The 16,312-nt window shown below is 47.3% G+C and overlaps 1 protein-coding gene across 1 annotated transcript in view; it reads left to right on the top strand.

The window, feature by feature from the left end:
* The window catches only part of LOC147621451 (uncharacterized), a 60,769-nt gene extending 45,259 nt beyond the window's left edge, over positions 1-15,510 (top strand). The window contains exons 5-7 of the mRNA XM_086824189.1: positions 14,863-14,911; positions 15,030-15,077; positions 15,192-15,510. Coding sequence (XP_086680315.1) covers positions 14,863-14,911; positions 15,030-15,077; positions 15,192-15,287 — 193 coding nt within the window. The 3' untranslated portion in view covers positions 15,288-15,510. The remainder of the gene's footprint in view (positions 1-14,862; positions 14,912-15,029; positions 15,078-15,191) is intronic.
* The last annotated feature ends 802 nt before the right edge of the window (positions 15,511-16,312 follow it).

The raw sequence follows: 16,312 nt of genomic DNA on the forward strand, positions 1-16,312 counted from the left end.
TCGCCACCTTATCCCCCCCTCCCCTTCTTTCTGTGTTTTTTCGTCCCCTAGGTTTTTTTTTTTTTTTTGCCTTCCGCCATCCCCCCTCCGCCCTTTGTGTGCAGCTCGGTTCTTGCAGGACTCTCCGCATTCGCTTCGCCTTCGACATAGCTTCAGACTCTGATGGAGGCTCCTCCCGCCCCACCTCAGAGGGACTCTCGCGTAGCCCCCTCGCCCGCCCCTGAGGATACTCCCATCAGGCTTTCTCTTTCGCCAGAAGAGGAAGCGAGCCTCGCCACAAAGGTGGAACGCCTCCAGGCACATTCCACCGTCTGCCGTATAGTCGGCACTCGCCCCAGCAGAGGGGAGATTCGGGATCTTCTCCAGGCCCGCCTTCTTGCAGATGTGGGCAAGATCCTGGACGCTCAGCTACTGGGCCGTGGACACTACCAGATCGAGTTCAAGACAGCCCAGAGCGTGGCCAAGGTCCTTGCCATGAGTCCCCTTGACATCAGGGGTGCTCGGGCATTCTTCAGACCTTGGCAACATGGCTTTGACCCAGCAGCGGCGGCCAAGCAGGGAGAGCGTCTTTTCCATGTTACAGTTTGCTTCCCTGGACTTCGTCGTGAGTACCTCCCGCTCCTTTCTAGGCTAGGAGCATTGGTGGGTTCGGTGCTTGAGGCTGGCCCCACAGCAGCTTCAGTGGTGGCCAGAGCAGCTGGACTACCTTCGGTCAGAGTTTTGGCTCCAGACATCTCCTCCCTTCCAAAGGTCATTCAGCTACCTAGGATAGGGGGGGGATGGATTGATCAGAGAGTGGAGTTTTCGAGGCTCCCGAACCAGTGCTTTATTTGCAGGCAGGTCGGCCACCTAGCCAAGGCCTGCCCTCGCAGGAGACCCCGACCTTCACCGCAGCAGCAGGCCCCCGATGGTCCGCCCACAGATGCGACTCGGCAGGCAGCCTCCGGGACACCTGCTCAGCCCACAGAGTTCTAGAGTGGCAGCCTGGTCAGGGGCGCCGTCGAGGGAGACAGCCCCAGTAGCATGCCCAGAGACCGATGCAGCAGCAGCCACAGTCTCAGCATCACTGGGTTCCCGTGAGGAACAGCTTTGCTCCCCTTCAGGAGGAGACCCCAGCGCCGATTGAGGACCAAAAGATGCCAGCACCCCCTCCATCGCCCCCACCCCCACCTCCCCCTCCCCCGTCCCCTCCTCAGGCCTCGCTTCCACCTTCGCCTCCTCCTGTCCCCGCTCCGATTTTGGCAGCGGCTCCTTCTTCACCCCCTTCTCCCCCCCCTCCCCCCCCCCCCTCGTCTCAGCGCCCCGGGAGGCCCTGGCAGTTCCCTGGCGCTCACCTGCAGTCCGGCGGACACTGAGCACCGACCTTGCTCGAGCACCGCAGAGGAGACTTACCATGCCGATTCGGGCTTCACGGATATCCTCTATCCGCAGTCGGCTGAGTCTTCTCGACACTAGACAGCGCTCGGAGGCTTTTGATTATTCCTTCACACGGCTTTTTGGAGCGGAGGGCCCCCATGAGCCAACACCCATCAGAGTTCATGTAGTGATGCCTCCGGCCCGAGGGGAGGAGGCACTTGATTCAGCGGTGGCCTTCTCATTCCCTCTCTGTGGCCCTAGCGACCGGGAGTGGACTACGGATCTCGCTCTTAGCACTTTGAAGACTTAGGCAGTTGAGTTTTCCCACCATGTGAGCGATCTGGAGGTGACAGATGTGATAGGCCGACTATGGGAGTTGGCTCATTTTTTCTTTGATCTCGGGAGTGTGGATGCCTCCGGAATTCAACATTTGGTGGTTCGCATAGTGGCAGACTTAGCACACGACCCTGGATATGTATGCATACACGAGGTTGCTCTGTCTGAGCGGGAGGCAGTCGCCATGGGACACAGCCACTGGCGCCTGGTCCGAGATTCTTGTAGCACACCGGGTGGGCAGATTCGTAGCCGCTCGGATGGGGACTATTCTCCATCCAAGCCGCTTGCGAAGGCCCGCCGTACGGCTGAGACAGCATCCACCTCAACAGGTCATCCATGAGGATCATCTCATGGAATGTACAGGGCCTTGGCGGCGCACACTATATACTTTACCGTGGTTGCTTGAGACAGGAGCTTCAGAGATGCCTGGTTGGGGGCAGTATTGACATTTTGATGATGCAGGAGCACCATTTGGGTGAGATCAAGATCCGGAGATACGGTTCGGTGATGCCTGGTAGATGGGACACCTTTTGGTCTGCAGGGTTTGGCCCCTTGGGTGGGCAGGGAGGAGTATGTATGGTCATTGCGGATGTATGGCGGCAGGCCATTGTGGATCGTGGGATCATTGTGCCTGGTAGAGCACAGTATGTCATTCTGAGGATGCATGATGAGCTCTTTGGCGTGCTCAATGTCTATGCGCCCAACCATGCTAGTGCCAGAGCAGAGTTCTAGACCCAGGTTACGGATGCATTGCTAGAGGCCGCACATTGGTGTGTCGGGGGAGACCTCAACATGCTTGAGGACCCGGCCGATAGGGTGGGAGGCAGTCATGTTACAGTGCACGGCACGGAGCTTGCAGCTTGGGAGTGATTTTGCATGACACTGAGGATCACTGATGCATGGCAGCATGAGGCTTTCTCCCGCTCTCAGGACAGTCTTAGTTTCTCTCGGTCGGATCACCGGCAAGGAGGGACTAATCTATCACGGATTGATCGCTTCTATGTGGGCGACAGGTTAGGGGAGCGAGGGGGCTCCGTTGGCATTCTCGCTGGCACCTCTTTTTCAGACCATGCGCCAGTTATTTTGACACTTGAGGAGAGGACACGGGAGACCAGCTTGCAGTTGAGGATCCCAGAAAGGATACTTATAGATCCTAGTCTCGCTGAGGACATTGAGAGGATATGGCATGATAGCCAAAGCTCTGACCAGGATGCAGCAGGCCAGTGTGCCCAGGGACTCATCGAGCTCAGCTCTTTTTTGCACGCTGCAGCCTTGACACGGTTGGGAGAGACACGCGAGCGGGAGCGGCGGTTGAGACGTAGCCTTGCTTCGCTTCAGCGCCTACAGGAGCAGCAGCCTACATGTGAGTGGGTGGCGTCCCAGCTGAGCCAGGCACGCCAGGAGGTTAGAGAGGCAGAGGAGCAGAGACATGAGTTTTACTATCACCTCCAGGCCTCTCAGTGGACGCAGCTTGGAGATAGAGTGACTGTGGAGTTTTTTGAGATTACTGGAGCTCGCCATGCTCGAGCACGAGTCCGCCAGCTCAGGAGGCAGGACGGATCGGTAGCCACTGAGCCCGAGGAGATCAGAGCCATTGCCACTGAGTTCTATAGAGACCTGCTTTCAGCGGAGCCAGCCACTGAGGCTCGGGATGCTTGCAGACAGACTATGTGGGCCCATGTGCAAAGGAGGGTCACAGATCGTATGCGTACAGTTCTGGGTGAGCCTCTTTCAGAGGTTGAGCTTGCTGAGGCCTTGAGAGTCCTTCCGCGCCACAGTTGCCCTGGGGAGGACGGATTGACGCCTGCCTTTTTTATGCGCTATTGGGACCTTTTGGGGCCAAGCCGCCGTAGGGGCTTTCAGTATGTTTTGGACACTGGGGTGATGCCACAGAGCTTTTCAGAGGGCTTGATCTTTCTTATCCCCAAGGGGGAGGGAGAATCAGATGAAATTCGGCATTGGAGACCTACTACGATCTTCAATACTGTCTACAAGGTCTTAGCAAAGGCCTTGAGTTTGAGGATCCAGCCCTTCCTGGGGGAGTTGATTCATGCTACCCAGACAGGATTCGTCAAGGAGCGTAGTATCCTTGACAACATTTTCACCTTCTAGGAGGTGACGGCCCGAGCTAGGTTTCTCGGTGAGGACCTGGTCGTGATGCTTCTCGATTTTGAGAAGGCATACGATCGAGTCGATTGGAGTTTCTTAGAGGGCACGATGCTTCGCTTGGGCTTTGAGCGAGTTTGGATTCGAGGAGTGGCGGTTCTATATTCCACAGCTCGTAGCCAGGTGCTGATGGCAGGCGAACGGGGGCCGAGTTTTGAGTTGACCAGATCAGTCCGTCAGGGGTGTCCTCTCGCCCCGTTTCTTTTTCTCTTCTTTGCTGAGGCTATGAGCATGTATCTGACGGCAGAGGAGGTTGGTTTGAGAGGACTCTGAAGGCAATGAAGGGTTAGGGTTAGGGTTTACAGAAGCTCAAGCAAGCGTGGAAAACCAACAGAGAGAGAACACGACTTTAGTGTATTGCTTAATTAGAAAAGTGAAGTACAATAGCCACATAATAGTGACCCTAAAGATAAGTGTTCACATGTCCGGCCATAAAATGTGCCGGGTGGACCAAAACACTTATAAACTGCATATAAGTGAAACTGAACTAAACTGGGGGAAAAAACCTCCACTAACTGAAGTAAAAAGTGCCCCAGTAATCTACTGATGATCACTAGCACTCCTCTGGGTGCATACACAGCATAAAACCCAACAAACCTCCCTGGAGTGATATGTGATCACTGTACATCATCCACCAAAAGGAAACAAATTTAAAGCATTGCGGAATGCTTCAAATTTCGGACGTGGTAATGCCTTGGTGAAGATGTCAAAGAGTGCAAGATGGTGGACACAAGCTGTGTCTCAGGAATAATCTCATCCACATTGATTAGTTGTTCTCTCAAATCCTGCAGCTTGTTTAAGTGGCTAGACATATCATCTCCTTCATTCATTTTCTGATTTTCCAGCTCTCTTTTTAAAAATGAGATCCTAGCCTCATTACGAGCAGCATACATCTGCTCCAAAGTCACCCATGCATTCTGTGAAGAGCCAGCTGAACGAATATGAGGTATAATGGACCTCTGTACTGACAATGCAATGAGTGACAAAGCTTGTGCATCCCTGGCATCCCATGTCTTTTGAGCATTTGTTCTTTGAACAGGCAATGGCTGTCCTGGAGCCTGTACCTGTTGTCCTCGTCCACGAGCACCCCCTTGGGGAGGAGTCTCTGGAGCCAATGGACCTGGACGTGGTTCATCACCACTAACAAAATCCCAAAGACCTTTTGCCACAAGCACATTTTTCAGCATAAAACTCCACAAGGAGTAGTTCGTGCCATCCAATTTGTCTTCCTTAGACAAATATGTGAATACATCACTTTGCTGTTGATTTGCCATTATGCTTACGCACAATGTTGTACCTGTTTATCAAAAAACCCAATAGCAGAAACCCTGATAATAACTGTACTCCACTGAATACAGTTCACCCAAATATGCCTGCACTCTCAATCCTCTGAATGTGCAGCTCAATGCACCAATGACTGAGTAGAGCAGCAAATGGCGTACACAATGCCAAAATGCCCCAAAAATGCCCAAATTTGCTGCACCCAAACTGTGCAAAAAACCTGTATAGTTCTTTGCTAGAAAATCTGCCTGTATTTGCCTGTAGATTTTCACAGAGAAAATAAAATGCCCAAAAACAGAATTTTTTAATGCTTACCACTGAATGACTGAGTAGCATGTGGTATTTCTGCAGGTACAGTCCACCAAAGAGCAAGTACACTTGACTGTACTTCAAAGGACTGATGATGTGGAAGTACTGTGCAGGTACTGTGATCGACGCCTGAAGGTACGGAAGCTGCACAGTGTTGAGCTGCACAGTTTTGAGCAAGGCGAACAGGTACAGAAGGCGGCGCTTACTGTATACGGGCAGGTACAGTACTTTGAAGGCGGCGCTTACTGTACGGAAGCAAACCCACGCCTGTTGCACAGTGTGGAGCAAGGCGACGCCTGGTGCAGCACACGACTGAGTCAGCGTTGACAAGTACAGTCGACGCTGACTGTACGGAGCAGGTAGTACGGGTGCTGACTGCAACGAACAGGTACGGCAGCTGCTTCAGGCGAGCAGCTGTACGAATATTGCAGGCGGCGCTCAGGTGTACGGGCAGTGATGTACGGGTGCTGTACGGGCAGCAGCAACAAAAGCTTGGCAGTGTACGGGCAGGGCAAGACAAGCTTCAATGCTCTGATACCAAATGAAGGCAATGAAGGGTTAGGGTTAGGGTTTACAGAAGCTCAAGCAGGCGTGGAAAACCAACAGAGAGAGAACACGACTTTAGTCTATTGCTTAATTAGAAAAGTGAAGTACAATAGCCACATAATAGTGACCCTAAAGATAAGTGTTCACATGTCCGGCCATAAAATGTGCCGGGTGGACCAAAACACTTATAAACTGCATATAAGTGAAACTGAACTAAACTGGGGGAAAAAACCTCCACTAACTGAAGTAAAAAGTGCCCCAGTAATCTACTGATGATCACTAGCACTCCTCTGGGTGCATACACAGCATAAAACCCAACAGACTCCAGCTCCCAGTCCGGGGGGAGGACTTGCTCGATGCTGAGTTTGCTGATGACACGGGTTTATTTTGCATGGCCAGGAGGCCAATCTCCAGAGGGTAGAGCAGTCGCTTCAGGTTTTTAGTGCAGCTTCGGGAGCATTGATCAATTGGCGCAAGACAGTGGCCTTTTGGATCAGTAGCGCTCCCACTCCGGCATGGAGCCCAGACCCGGGCTTTCGATGGATTCCTCCTGGCACAGCAGTGCGGTATTTGGGATGCTAGATTGGATTAGATTTGTCACCTGAGCAGCAGATTGCCCCGCTTCTTCTGAGCATTCGGAGGAAGCTTTTGTATTGGAGTACAGCTCGGCTATCCTTGGCTGGGAGGGTGGCCATGGGCCTTCTTGTTCACTTCATGAGAGAGGCCATAGCAGAGTTACGCGTTTCTCCTTCCATCGACAAGGAGAAGCGTGATGGTATGTTGGCCATTGTGGAGAAGAGATGGAAGTGGATGCGAAGACCTATCCATGGTCTTGCCGCTTTATTGCATCCGGCTTACAAATCACCCGCCCTCTTCACCAACGTGGAGCTACTTGAAGCCCGAGATGCTTACTTGCCCAAAGCATTGCCGGAGGATCGCCATGGGAAGTTCCTTGAGGAGCTCATAAGCTACAATGACCAAAGGGGAGGAGCCGCGTTTGCATCTACTACCTGTTGGAAGAGGGAATCCCTTGTGAAGCCCCTCTTTTGGTGGGAGACATTTGGGTATGCGCTCTCAAGCCTCCAAAAGGTGGCTTTGAGAATCCTAGCTCAGGATTGCTCTTCAGGTGCATGTGAGAGGAACTGGAGTTCCTACTCACTTGTACACACGAAGTTACGTAATCGCTTGAGCACGCAACAGTTAGAGTGGCTAGTGTATTGCCGCGCTAACTTGCGCATGCTGCGCGCAATGCAAAAGATGGAATCGGCGAGACAGGTATAAGTTACAACTTATAAGTTATAAGTTATAAGCATTCAAATTTCAAACTTCAATGTTTATTGAAATTTGGAACCAAATTCTAATACATTGCTTGTCACTTGATCATTGTACAATGTAGGTGAATGTGGATGCATTCAAGCTCACAGGGGGCACTCTTCAGAGTGTAAACAAAGTGCAGGATGAGGAGAAGGAGAGGATCTATGCAGAGATCTATCGAGAGCTCGAGTCGTTTGATCGACGACCTACTTGCACTCGTCGTGGGCGTGGAGGGAGTGGCAGAGGAGTGCAAGTAGGAAGCCGTGGATGCACGGTTCGTGGTGCTCCCAGGGACATAGTGCATACCTATGTGCGGCGTGGATCGGGTAGCTCCACACTCGCTCTTGCAGATGAGGATGCTCCCTTTGGCTTCTCACATGAGCTTAGAGAGCCTGAGTTCGATGATGAGGGCAACCTTCTTAGCGATGGCGACTTCGGCGAGGCCACTGATGTGTCCTCTTCTCATGAGGATGATTTCAGTGAGAGCTCTGATAGTGATGCCTTTGTCTAGTCTCTCCTTGGGCCTTGGCTCTAGCCTCTCTTTTTGTACTCGCGCCTAGCGCGCATGATCGCATCGCACCTCTATACTTTATGTACTTTTGTTTGTCACTTCAAACTTGTTTAGTTATTTTTAATGATATTTTGGTTTGAAACAACCCCCGTATCCCAAAATTTCATATCGTACCGAATATTCCCGTACGGTATCGTACCGTACGGTATCATATTTTCGTACCGTGACAACTATGCTAATAATGATGGTGGGTGAAGTAAATTTCATGGGCTTTAAGTCTTCAAAGACTTTAGCTTCAGCTCTTCTTATAGCTTCATCTCTAGCTTTAGCTCCTCTTCATCAAATCTTGAATCTTTGGATTTGCTTTGAGTTCTTTGTACCTTTGAATCTTCTCATAGTCTGAAAAAGACACTGTCAAAGAATGTGGAGAACCTCTAGATTGTTGATGAATACTCTTCTCTCCTTCACTTGACATGGTGAATGTAATCTGTGGGATGGCAAAAAATTCTCACGCCGGGAAAGTTCTCACAAGAGAAGACTTAGCTCTGATACCATGTAGTGCAAGGACACGTGAAAGTGACAAAATTGATGAACTACTTATAACAAACCCACTTAATCAACAATTATAAATAATGAAAGAAAGTAGGATTCAAAGAAAAGAGAAATAAGACCTGAGAGAGGAACAAGCCCCTCCCATGGGCACAAAGTGCTTGAACCTTTTACAATAAATGAGAATTGCCTTCCAAATAAAGAGGGAGTGCTCCAGTTTATAGATTTGAGGCTTCAATGTTCTAGAATGGAAAAAATAAGCTCCAAATGATAAGTAGCTACCTTAGTTGACAAGTGTTCTCTAAATTGACAAGTGTAGGGACACTTGTCTCATTCTAGATGCCACATGTCTTAATTTAAGAGGTGATTCTTTCATAACCTTCTATGCTAAAAATATCCCAACTCGTAAAGAATTTGACAAAGGTGCTTTAGTAAGTCTTGATCGTTGTGAAAATCCAGAGGTTTTGACACAAACAGAATTTCCATCGAAGTCTGTCAAAAATAGCAACTCTCCTAGATTCTAGGAGTTGCATGCTTTGGGTCCAAGAAGGCTTCGTTGTAAAGCTTCACCTATTCAAGGTTTGTTCAAATGATTTAAGCATCTAGTTTCGCTTTCAAAACCACTCATCTCGGCGTTTTGGTCAATTTGACCGCCCGAGTGCTAAATCGAGTTATCTGGGCATCTCGGCTATGACCACCTGACTAACAACTTTGGGTGTTCTGGCCAATGGCCACCCATGAATAGAAATGAGCATCCCAGCTGCATTAGCTACTCAAAAGATATACAAATCACAATTCATGCTCCATGAGCTATCTGGTTACCAACTCACATATGGAATAGTTACGAGCAAGAGATTGATCAATTTGAAGAACAAAGTAGAAGGCTAGTTACAATGCGACTGGAAAGTCTGCACTCATCCTCTTTATTTGCATAACTGCTAGCTATGCAAGAACCACGAAAAGCATGCTTTTTGGCATCCTTGGGTATACGCATGCTACAGGATGTTGTGGATGATATAGGGAATGTGCGTGCAATGAGCATAACTTGGGTTTGCATCATAGACCGATTTCGAGGAAGATTAAAAGGTTATTGTAGCCATATGAACCATTGCTTCCACTTGTTGAAAATGACAGGTTGCATGACTGGAAAGTGAAAGGGAAAACTGACAGGTTGCATGATTGGAAAGTGAAAGGGAAAACTGACATTGCTCGAGAATTACATTTGGATAAGATAACTATAGCTAGAAGGTAGAACCAGTTGCTTCCACCACCTTGGATTCACGCACATGGAAACACTCTATGGGGTATGCAAAAGAGTGAAAGATGGTGGAAAAAAACACCTTTGGGATATATGGAAAAAAAAGTTGTCTTTAAAGCAAAGATTGTTTCTTTGGCGCTGTTTAGTGGGTGTCCTCCCTATTGCGGAGATACTTGCTAAAGGAGGGATAGCTAGAGCCACGTGCGGGCGGCAGATGTGGAGCTCATTTAGAATCTATACCACATCTGTTCTGGCATTGTTTGGAAACAAGGGAATTTCTTCGACGATTGGTTGATGATATCACAAACGCTTTCCAGGCAAGCGATATAGAAAGCAATTTTGGATATTTGGGACTGGTGTGCCCAATTCTCCTAATTTTGATGTTTTCTTTCTATGGACTAGATATTGGGCTCTATGGACAATATGGAAATGACAAACAATGCTATGTTTGGGCAGACCTCTAGAGGCATATGCTTACTTTAAGATGAATTTGTGACAATTCCTCCATGACTGATTACAGTTGGAGGACATTGCTTTTACACAGTTTGAGGTGTTTTTCCACTACTTCTAAAGTTCTTTGAAGATGGACTTACCTTGAGTCCATCTCCTATATTGTACATAAGTCATCGTTAATAGAAGCATAGTTTTCACCAAAAAAAAATGTGTGAGAGAGAAGAAAAATTCTGTGTATGTTCCTGTGCGTGGGAGAAATGAAATGAAATGATATATTAACGTCTCTTAGAGGCCATAATGGCCTATGAGACCAAAACTGAGAGTATATATGAAGTTGGTGTCTCATCAAAGAGAACAACCAAATGAAACTGAAAAGTACAATAAAATGACTATCTTACAGTTATAAGAACTGTAAGTAAGACTCCGATACTGAGTAGAAAATACTGGAAATGTATATCAAGTAGATCCGTGTATGCTGATCAGTTGAAGTGTTGCCCTCTCCTCAAATCAAATATCTCTGCCATGGGGCTGTCTAGAATGGAGAGGTCGTAGAAGCGAGGTAGGCGCCTCCGATGCCGAGCAATAATGGCTTTGATCTGGCAATGGTGAGGATGTCGTGGTCAGGATCCTGGTGGGCGTGGCCGATGAGCACGACATAAGACGACTGCTCTATCAAATGTGACTCCCTGTTGGGAGCGTGGCTTGTGTCCTAATGGCCCGATGGAGGAGGTATCAGGAGGTGTGTGGGCTAGGGTGCTGGTGCTGGTGCTACAGAAATTTGTTAGGATCCTCTGTCTAGGTACATCATGGCTCGGTCTCTTGTCTGCCAAGAGGGTCTCTATGTGTCTCCTGAGCTCAAGTAGGAACAATCCCAGGCATCTCTGATCCTCAAACTCCATGACCCTGCGTAATGGCCCGAAACCCTTTCGGAAGAGGCAGTGATATCCCACTTGGATCTCATAATAGACGCAAATGTAGTGCTCCTCTGTCTTTGCCTCCTGGTAGCATAAGAGACAAATGCGGTCATCCGAGATCTGATGCACATATCGCCCTGTCTCAATCTACAGTTGCTATGATGACGTCTAGTCAACCATCTTCCCGTTCCCATTCCCGTCCCATGTCACTCTATAGTCACAGGGAATGGCCATTCTCAATCTTTTCCGTCCCCGTTCCCCGTCCCCATTTCGCGTCCCATGTGACTATGCACTAGCTAGCCTAGCTCGACAGTTAGGCACTGTTATTTGTGCCCCGCGCGTGATGGGAAATTGCAATCGTTTCTATATACTTCGGGGCACCGACAAACCCACCCCTCCATTTGTTGTTGTGGAAATTGATGATGTACAGATGGGGGGAAAAATGCTTTGAACTCAAAGAGTTTTTGGAGGAGCTTGTTTTACATGTCACAAGTCCGAGCATCTGGCCTCTGAATGCCCCACACTAACATTGCCTCCTCTAGTTGATTCAGTTCCTCCTACTCCAATCATGAATGATTCTATGGCTCAAACCAAACCCCCTTCCCTTAAGACAACTAATCCACCTCCTGTGGTTAATAGGGGTGTCTGGACTAGAAATAAAGTTGGATTGCATGCACAAGTGCGTCTTGAGCCACCTCAGAAACCTATTGTTGCAAAAGAGAAAAGCATGCCAAATGCAGAGCGATGTTATAAATGCTGATCATGTTGATCCTCATGCATGTTTTATGTGGATTGACTATTCCTTGGGACTCTCCGATTATGCACCCTTATGGCTGGGTCTTTATTTGGATGCTCCCATTGATGATATACAGTGGCCCACCAAATGACTTTGTATAGTAAATAATAGTTATCTCACTCACCCCCTGTTTCAAGAAATGGTGTGCGCTATTGTGGATTCCCTAAAAGCTTAAATGTATGAGGGTGGAGACATTGCTTCTTTTCATTTTGCAACGCGAATACAAGGGGTAATAACAGATTATGGAAAATGGTACTTTGGGGAAGAAAGACATTGAATCATTGGGCTGAAAAATCAATGGCAAGCTCTTGAAGAGCTTATCCATATTCATTTGTTATTGCCCCATGAAGAAATGCAGATGAATTATGCCCAGCATGTTTTGGATAAAAATGATTAACAAAAGCTACAAAAATGGCAAATTCGACCACGACAAAAACCCCTGCTGGATAAGGGTTGTTCCTCCAAAGCTTTCTTCAAAGTTTGCATTCAACACGGCAAAAGCAATGCATTTCACGAGTTCAAATGCAAACTGGTGAATGGACGCAAAATCTTATGCAATTAGAACAAGAATGCATTGCTTACTTTCAACCTTCTTTTTCTTCACCTTCTCCGTTGACAGCTAGTCTTTCTAGTGCTCATCTTGAACTCCTCTCTGAGGTGGTGTCAATTATGGATGCATAGGAAGCATGAGACCTTGAACTTCCTTTTTTCAGCTTTAGAGCTCAATGGTGCTCTTAAATCTTTAGGCCGATGGAAATCTGGAGGTTGTGACGGTTTGACTATTGAATTCTTTCTCCAATTTTGGGAAATACTTGCATAGCCCTTGTTGCTTATGATAAATCAATCATGGTTGCAAGGAATTATGCAATCCTCTTGGCAAGTGGGGCTCATCAAACTGGTGCCCAAAAAAACAACTATGCCCAAATTTATATGATTGGCAACCCATTATTTGATGCGAGTAATTTATAAAATGATGACAAAAACGCTCACTGTCAGACTCAAAAAGATTTTGGATAGAGGCCTCCATCGTGCACACTATGGCTTTGTTCCTAGACGAAGTATTAGATAATATCTGTAATGCCTATGTGGGAATAGAATATTCAAAATATACAAAGCAAGATTTGTTCCTGCAAGTTGATGTAGCAAAGGCATTTGACACTGTTCAATGGGGGCAAAAACTGTCTAATGTTTTTTTTTTTCCAAAAAAGATCCTTTCATTAGTTATATAAAAACGCCCGTAAGGCTACAAAAGATCCCCTCTTGCTCATAAGAAAACAGAGCAGAGATCCAAGCAAGGCAGCTAGGGAGACTCTCCCTAGGTGCAGCGAAATACAAATATCATTACACAGACTGAGGGGCTATATCATACAATAGGAGTAGGGAAAAGCCAAACAGGTGGCGTGTAGTGCCAGCGGGGGGAGCCCGCGTGTAGGGTATAGAGTGAAGAGAGCTGATATGTAGAGAAGCCCCAATTTTTGCGAATGCAAGGACTTTAATTTGATGATTTTACCATTGATTTTAAAAAGCCCTAATTTTTTGTTGTTGCAGGTACAGGTTGTCAATGTGTTGATGAAGAAGGGCGTCTGTAGATGGGCAGGACTTGGATGAAGGCAGAGGGAGACGAGGCTAGGTTGTGGAGAGCACTCAAGGAATGGGCAGCAAGTTAGAGGGATGCTATGTGCAGGTGAGCAGAGAACTCAAGTACAGGCGGGAAAGCACTCCAGAGAGGAGGCGCCCTGCACACAGCCAGTCGGGTGTTAGTGAGGTCAGGTCAGGGCAGGGCCTCGAGACAGCAAGCTGGGTGCGGCTGATGGTGGACACAGTGAAGAGTTCCCCGGTGTGGCTGCTTGGTGTGACGATGCATGGGAGAACTTTGCAGGAGACGGGTGCGAGAAGCCGTGGTTCATGAAGGTCAAGACAGGGCTAGGCTCTGATAATAATGGCGACAGGAAGATGTGCAGCAAAGGGCAGCCCAACGTATAGAAGACTGGTAGGAGATGACCTGCAGGACAAGTGAGGAGGGCGGTGCAGAAACCCTAGTGAGAAGAAAACCTAGCTCTGATACCATTTCTTAGTTTTAGGGTTTCACAGGTGCAACTATGGAGGATGGAAGATGTCCATCATGGGTGTGTTGTAGTAGAGAGAGAGAGAGAGAGAGAGAACAAAACTCAGTAGAGAGAGCAAATGATTGCATGTACAATGATAAGCTTAGATTGATTGTTTTGAATCTATAAAGTACAATGCTTTTTTTAGGCTCAGAGCCTTATTTATCTTTTGACTCATTCAAATACACTAAGCCAATGACACATGTCACTCTAGATGACATCACTTCTTATGTCGAACTCACACATAATATCTACACATAAGAGTAGGTTCACACATAATATGTACTAATAAGATGTCACTTACACACTAACACTCATAAGGTGTGTTCACACACTCATGGACACACGAAACTCCGAATACTCAACATGTATGCCCTATTTAGTGTGGCCCATGGTGGCCCACTAGCAAAGGGTCATAGGCTGGCCTAGAGCCTTAATCCCTTTGCTAATCATGCTTCTAAATGCTATTTATGCTAGGGTAACCTATATGCTTGACCGTTCTCTAGGTGGGTTAAGTGAGAAACTCCGACACCTAAGGAGGCTTGGAAAGACCTATGTAGCTCGTGCCTGACATGTCCTTGGACTAGGGCTCACAATGGAGTCACGGTGTATTCTTAAAAAGGTACTACTTCTGTACAAGTATGGCAATGATGATGAGCCAGTGTGTCACACTGCACCTCAGTGCATGGGTGCATGTGACACCCTTAGACAAATGCATAGGAGAATGCAGAGTAGAGCACTAGAAGGATTGGATAGGGTGAAAATCAGGGGACCATGAATGTCTGCGGAAGGCTGGTATGGCCTATGAGGCTGAATGTGAATCCATAAAAAGTGGAGGATACCTTAAGCAACCTCTGAGGTACTAGCCTCAAAGCAATGTGTATGAGTTTTATTGGAGGCTTGTTCTTTGTTATATGAATCATAAACATTTATTTATGGTGTAAGCTCGTTGAGGCTTGTTTTTGCAGGGGCACAGTCCGCTTCTACCCACGAAGTCCATCATCCGTTGGAGTTCAGGTAAGCTCTTGGCAGGGTCTTCTAGAGCTTCCAAACCCCTTGTTTTGGTGCTTTTCTTGATGAAAAAAAAAGAAAACTTTCATTGTTTATCAACTGAATAATGGATTATGGTCGGCAGCTTACTATCTCCTATGAGGTCCCAGATGTGTTGGTGCCATTAATTGTGGTATGTACATGCCTCGATCATTTTTAGCAGCTTTATCCACACATTGAATAATGTTGCTTGCTTTTGAAAAAAATTAGTCTCATATGTGCACATCATTATTTTTGTGATTTCCAGTCAGTTTCGCCATTAGTTGAAAGCATTCTCCAGAAGGATCTTGATCGATTTGCAGTTTTTGCTAAGGACTACAGCCTGAAGGCATCAGCAAAGTAGCTCAAGGAATCGATGATGTTTTATTTTGCCTTATGGTTGTAAAGCCAAAGCAGAAGCAGCTGGAGACTTTTGTAAATACTTTCTAGTCAATTGTATTACTGACGAAAGTGGTAAGCCTCCAAGATGTGCTTGGTTGATTCTTTTTCCTCGCAACAAAAAGGCTTGCTCCGTAGTTGAATTCTCATGTACAATTTCTTGCAATACAAAATTGATTCATTGTCAATGTTAACTTCATCTGTAGTTGAATTCTCACGTACAATTTCTTGCAATACAAAATTGATTCATTGTCAATGTTAACTTCAAGTGAAATTGTCAAATTGAGGTAATCTTGACTCCGCATGTTGAGAAGATATGTCAGAAAGTCTAGAAGAGGGAAAATATCTAGTTACTAAACCAAGGTCACAATGGAAGTGACTGATAAGGTATTTGAAAGATGTGTATAAGCATTAAAGTATATAACCTTTTTTTTTTCCCAGGAAATAGCTATTAGTTATATGAAAAACCAGCCAACAAGCTAAATTACATGCTCAAGCTGAAGTACATGCTCAAAACTTCCAAAAGAGGAAAAACATTGGTGAGGGTAGTCCCTCCATGGCTGGCCGCTCTTGGAGGGAACTCCCTTATACAAGAGAGAGGAGGGGGAGGGGAGGGGAGGGGAGGGGAGGGGAGGGCAGAAAGCAAAGCCGGTGGTCTGTAGTGGCAAGTGAGGTCACCGGCATGGTTGAGAGGAAGGGGCCCTCCTGCCAGATGTGTAGGAAGGCCTCTCGACATCTCCGCATGCGGTCCGAATCTCCCTATAGCTTCCCCATTGGCCATTGAGGGTATGAATGATATCTGTCCATATGACATGGATGGACTTTGTTAGGGGGGTGAGGGTGCGATTTGTTGCACCGTGCCCGCCAAATGTGCCATGTTGCAATGCTGATGATGATCTCCCACCTCTAACGAGTGCCGGGGGACTAGGCCTCTACTAAAGAGTCGGGAGTGGGGATAGACTCTTATCGTGCAATGGTGAGTTTGAGGGC

The sequence above is a fragment of the Cibotium barometz genome, chromosome 30 (genome assembly GCF_041138505.1).
Source record: "Cibotium barometz isolate CiBa-2024 chromosome 30, ASM4113850v1, whole genome shotgun sequence".
Taxonomy (NCBI): domain Eukaryota; kingdom Viridiplantae; phylum Streptophyta; class Polypodiopsida; order Cyatheales; family Cibotiaceae; genus Cibotium; species Cibotium barometz.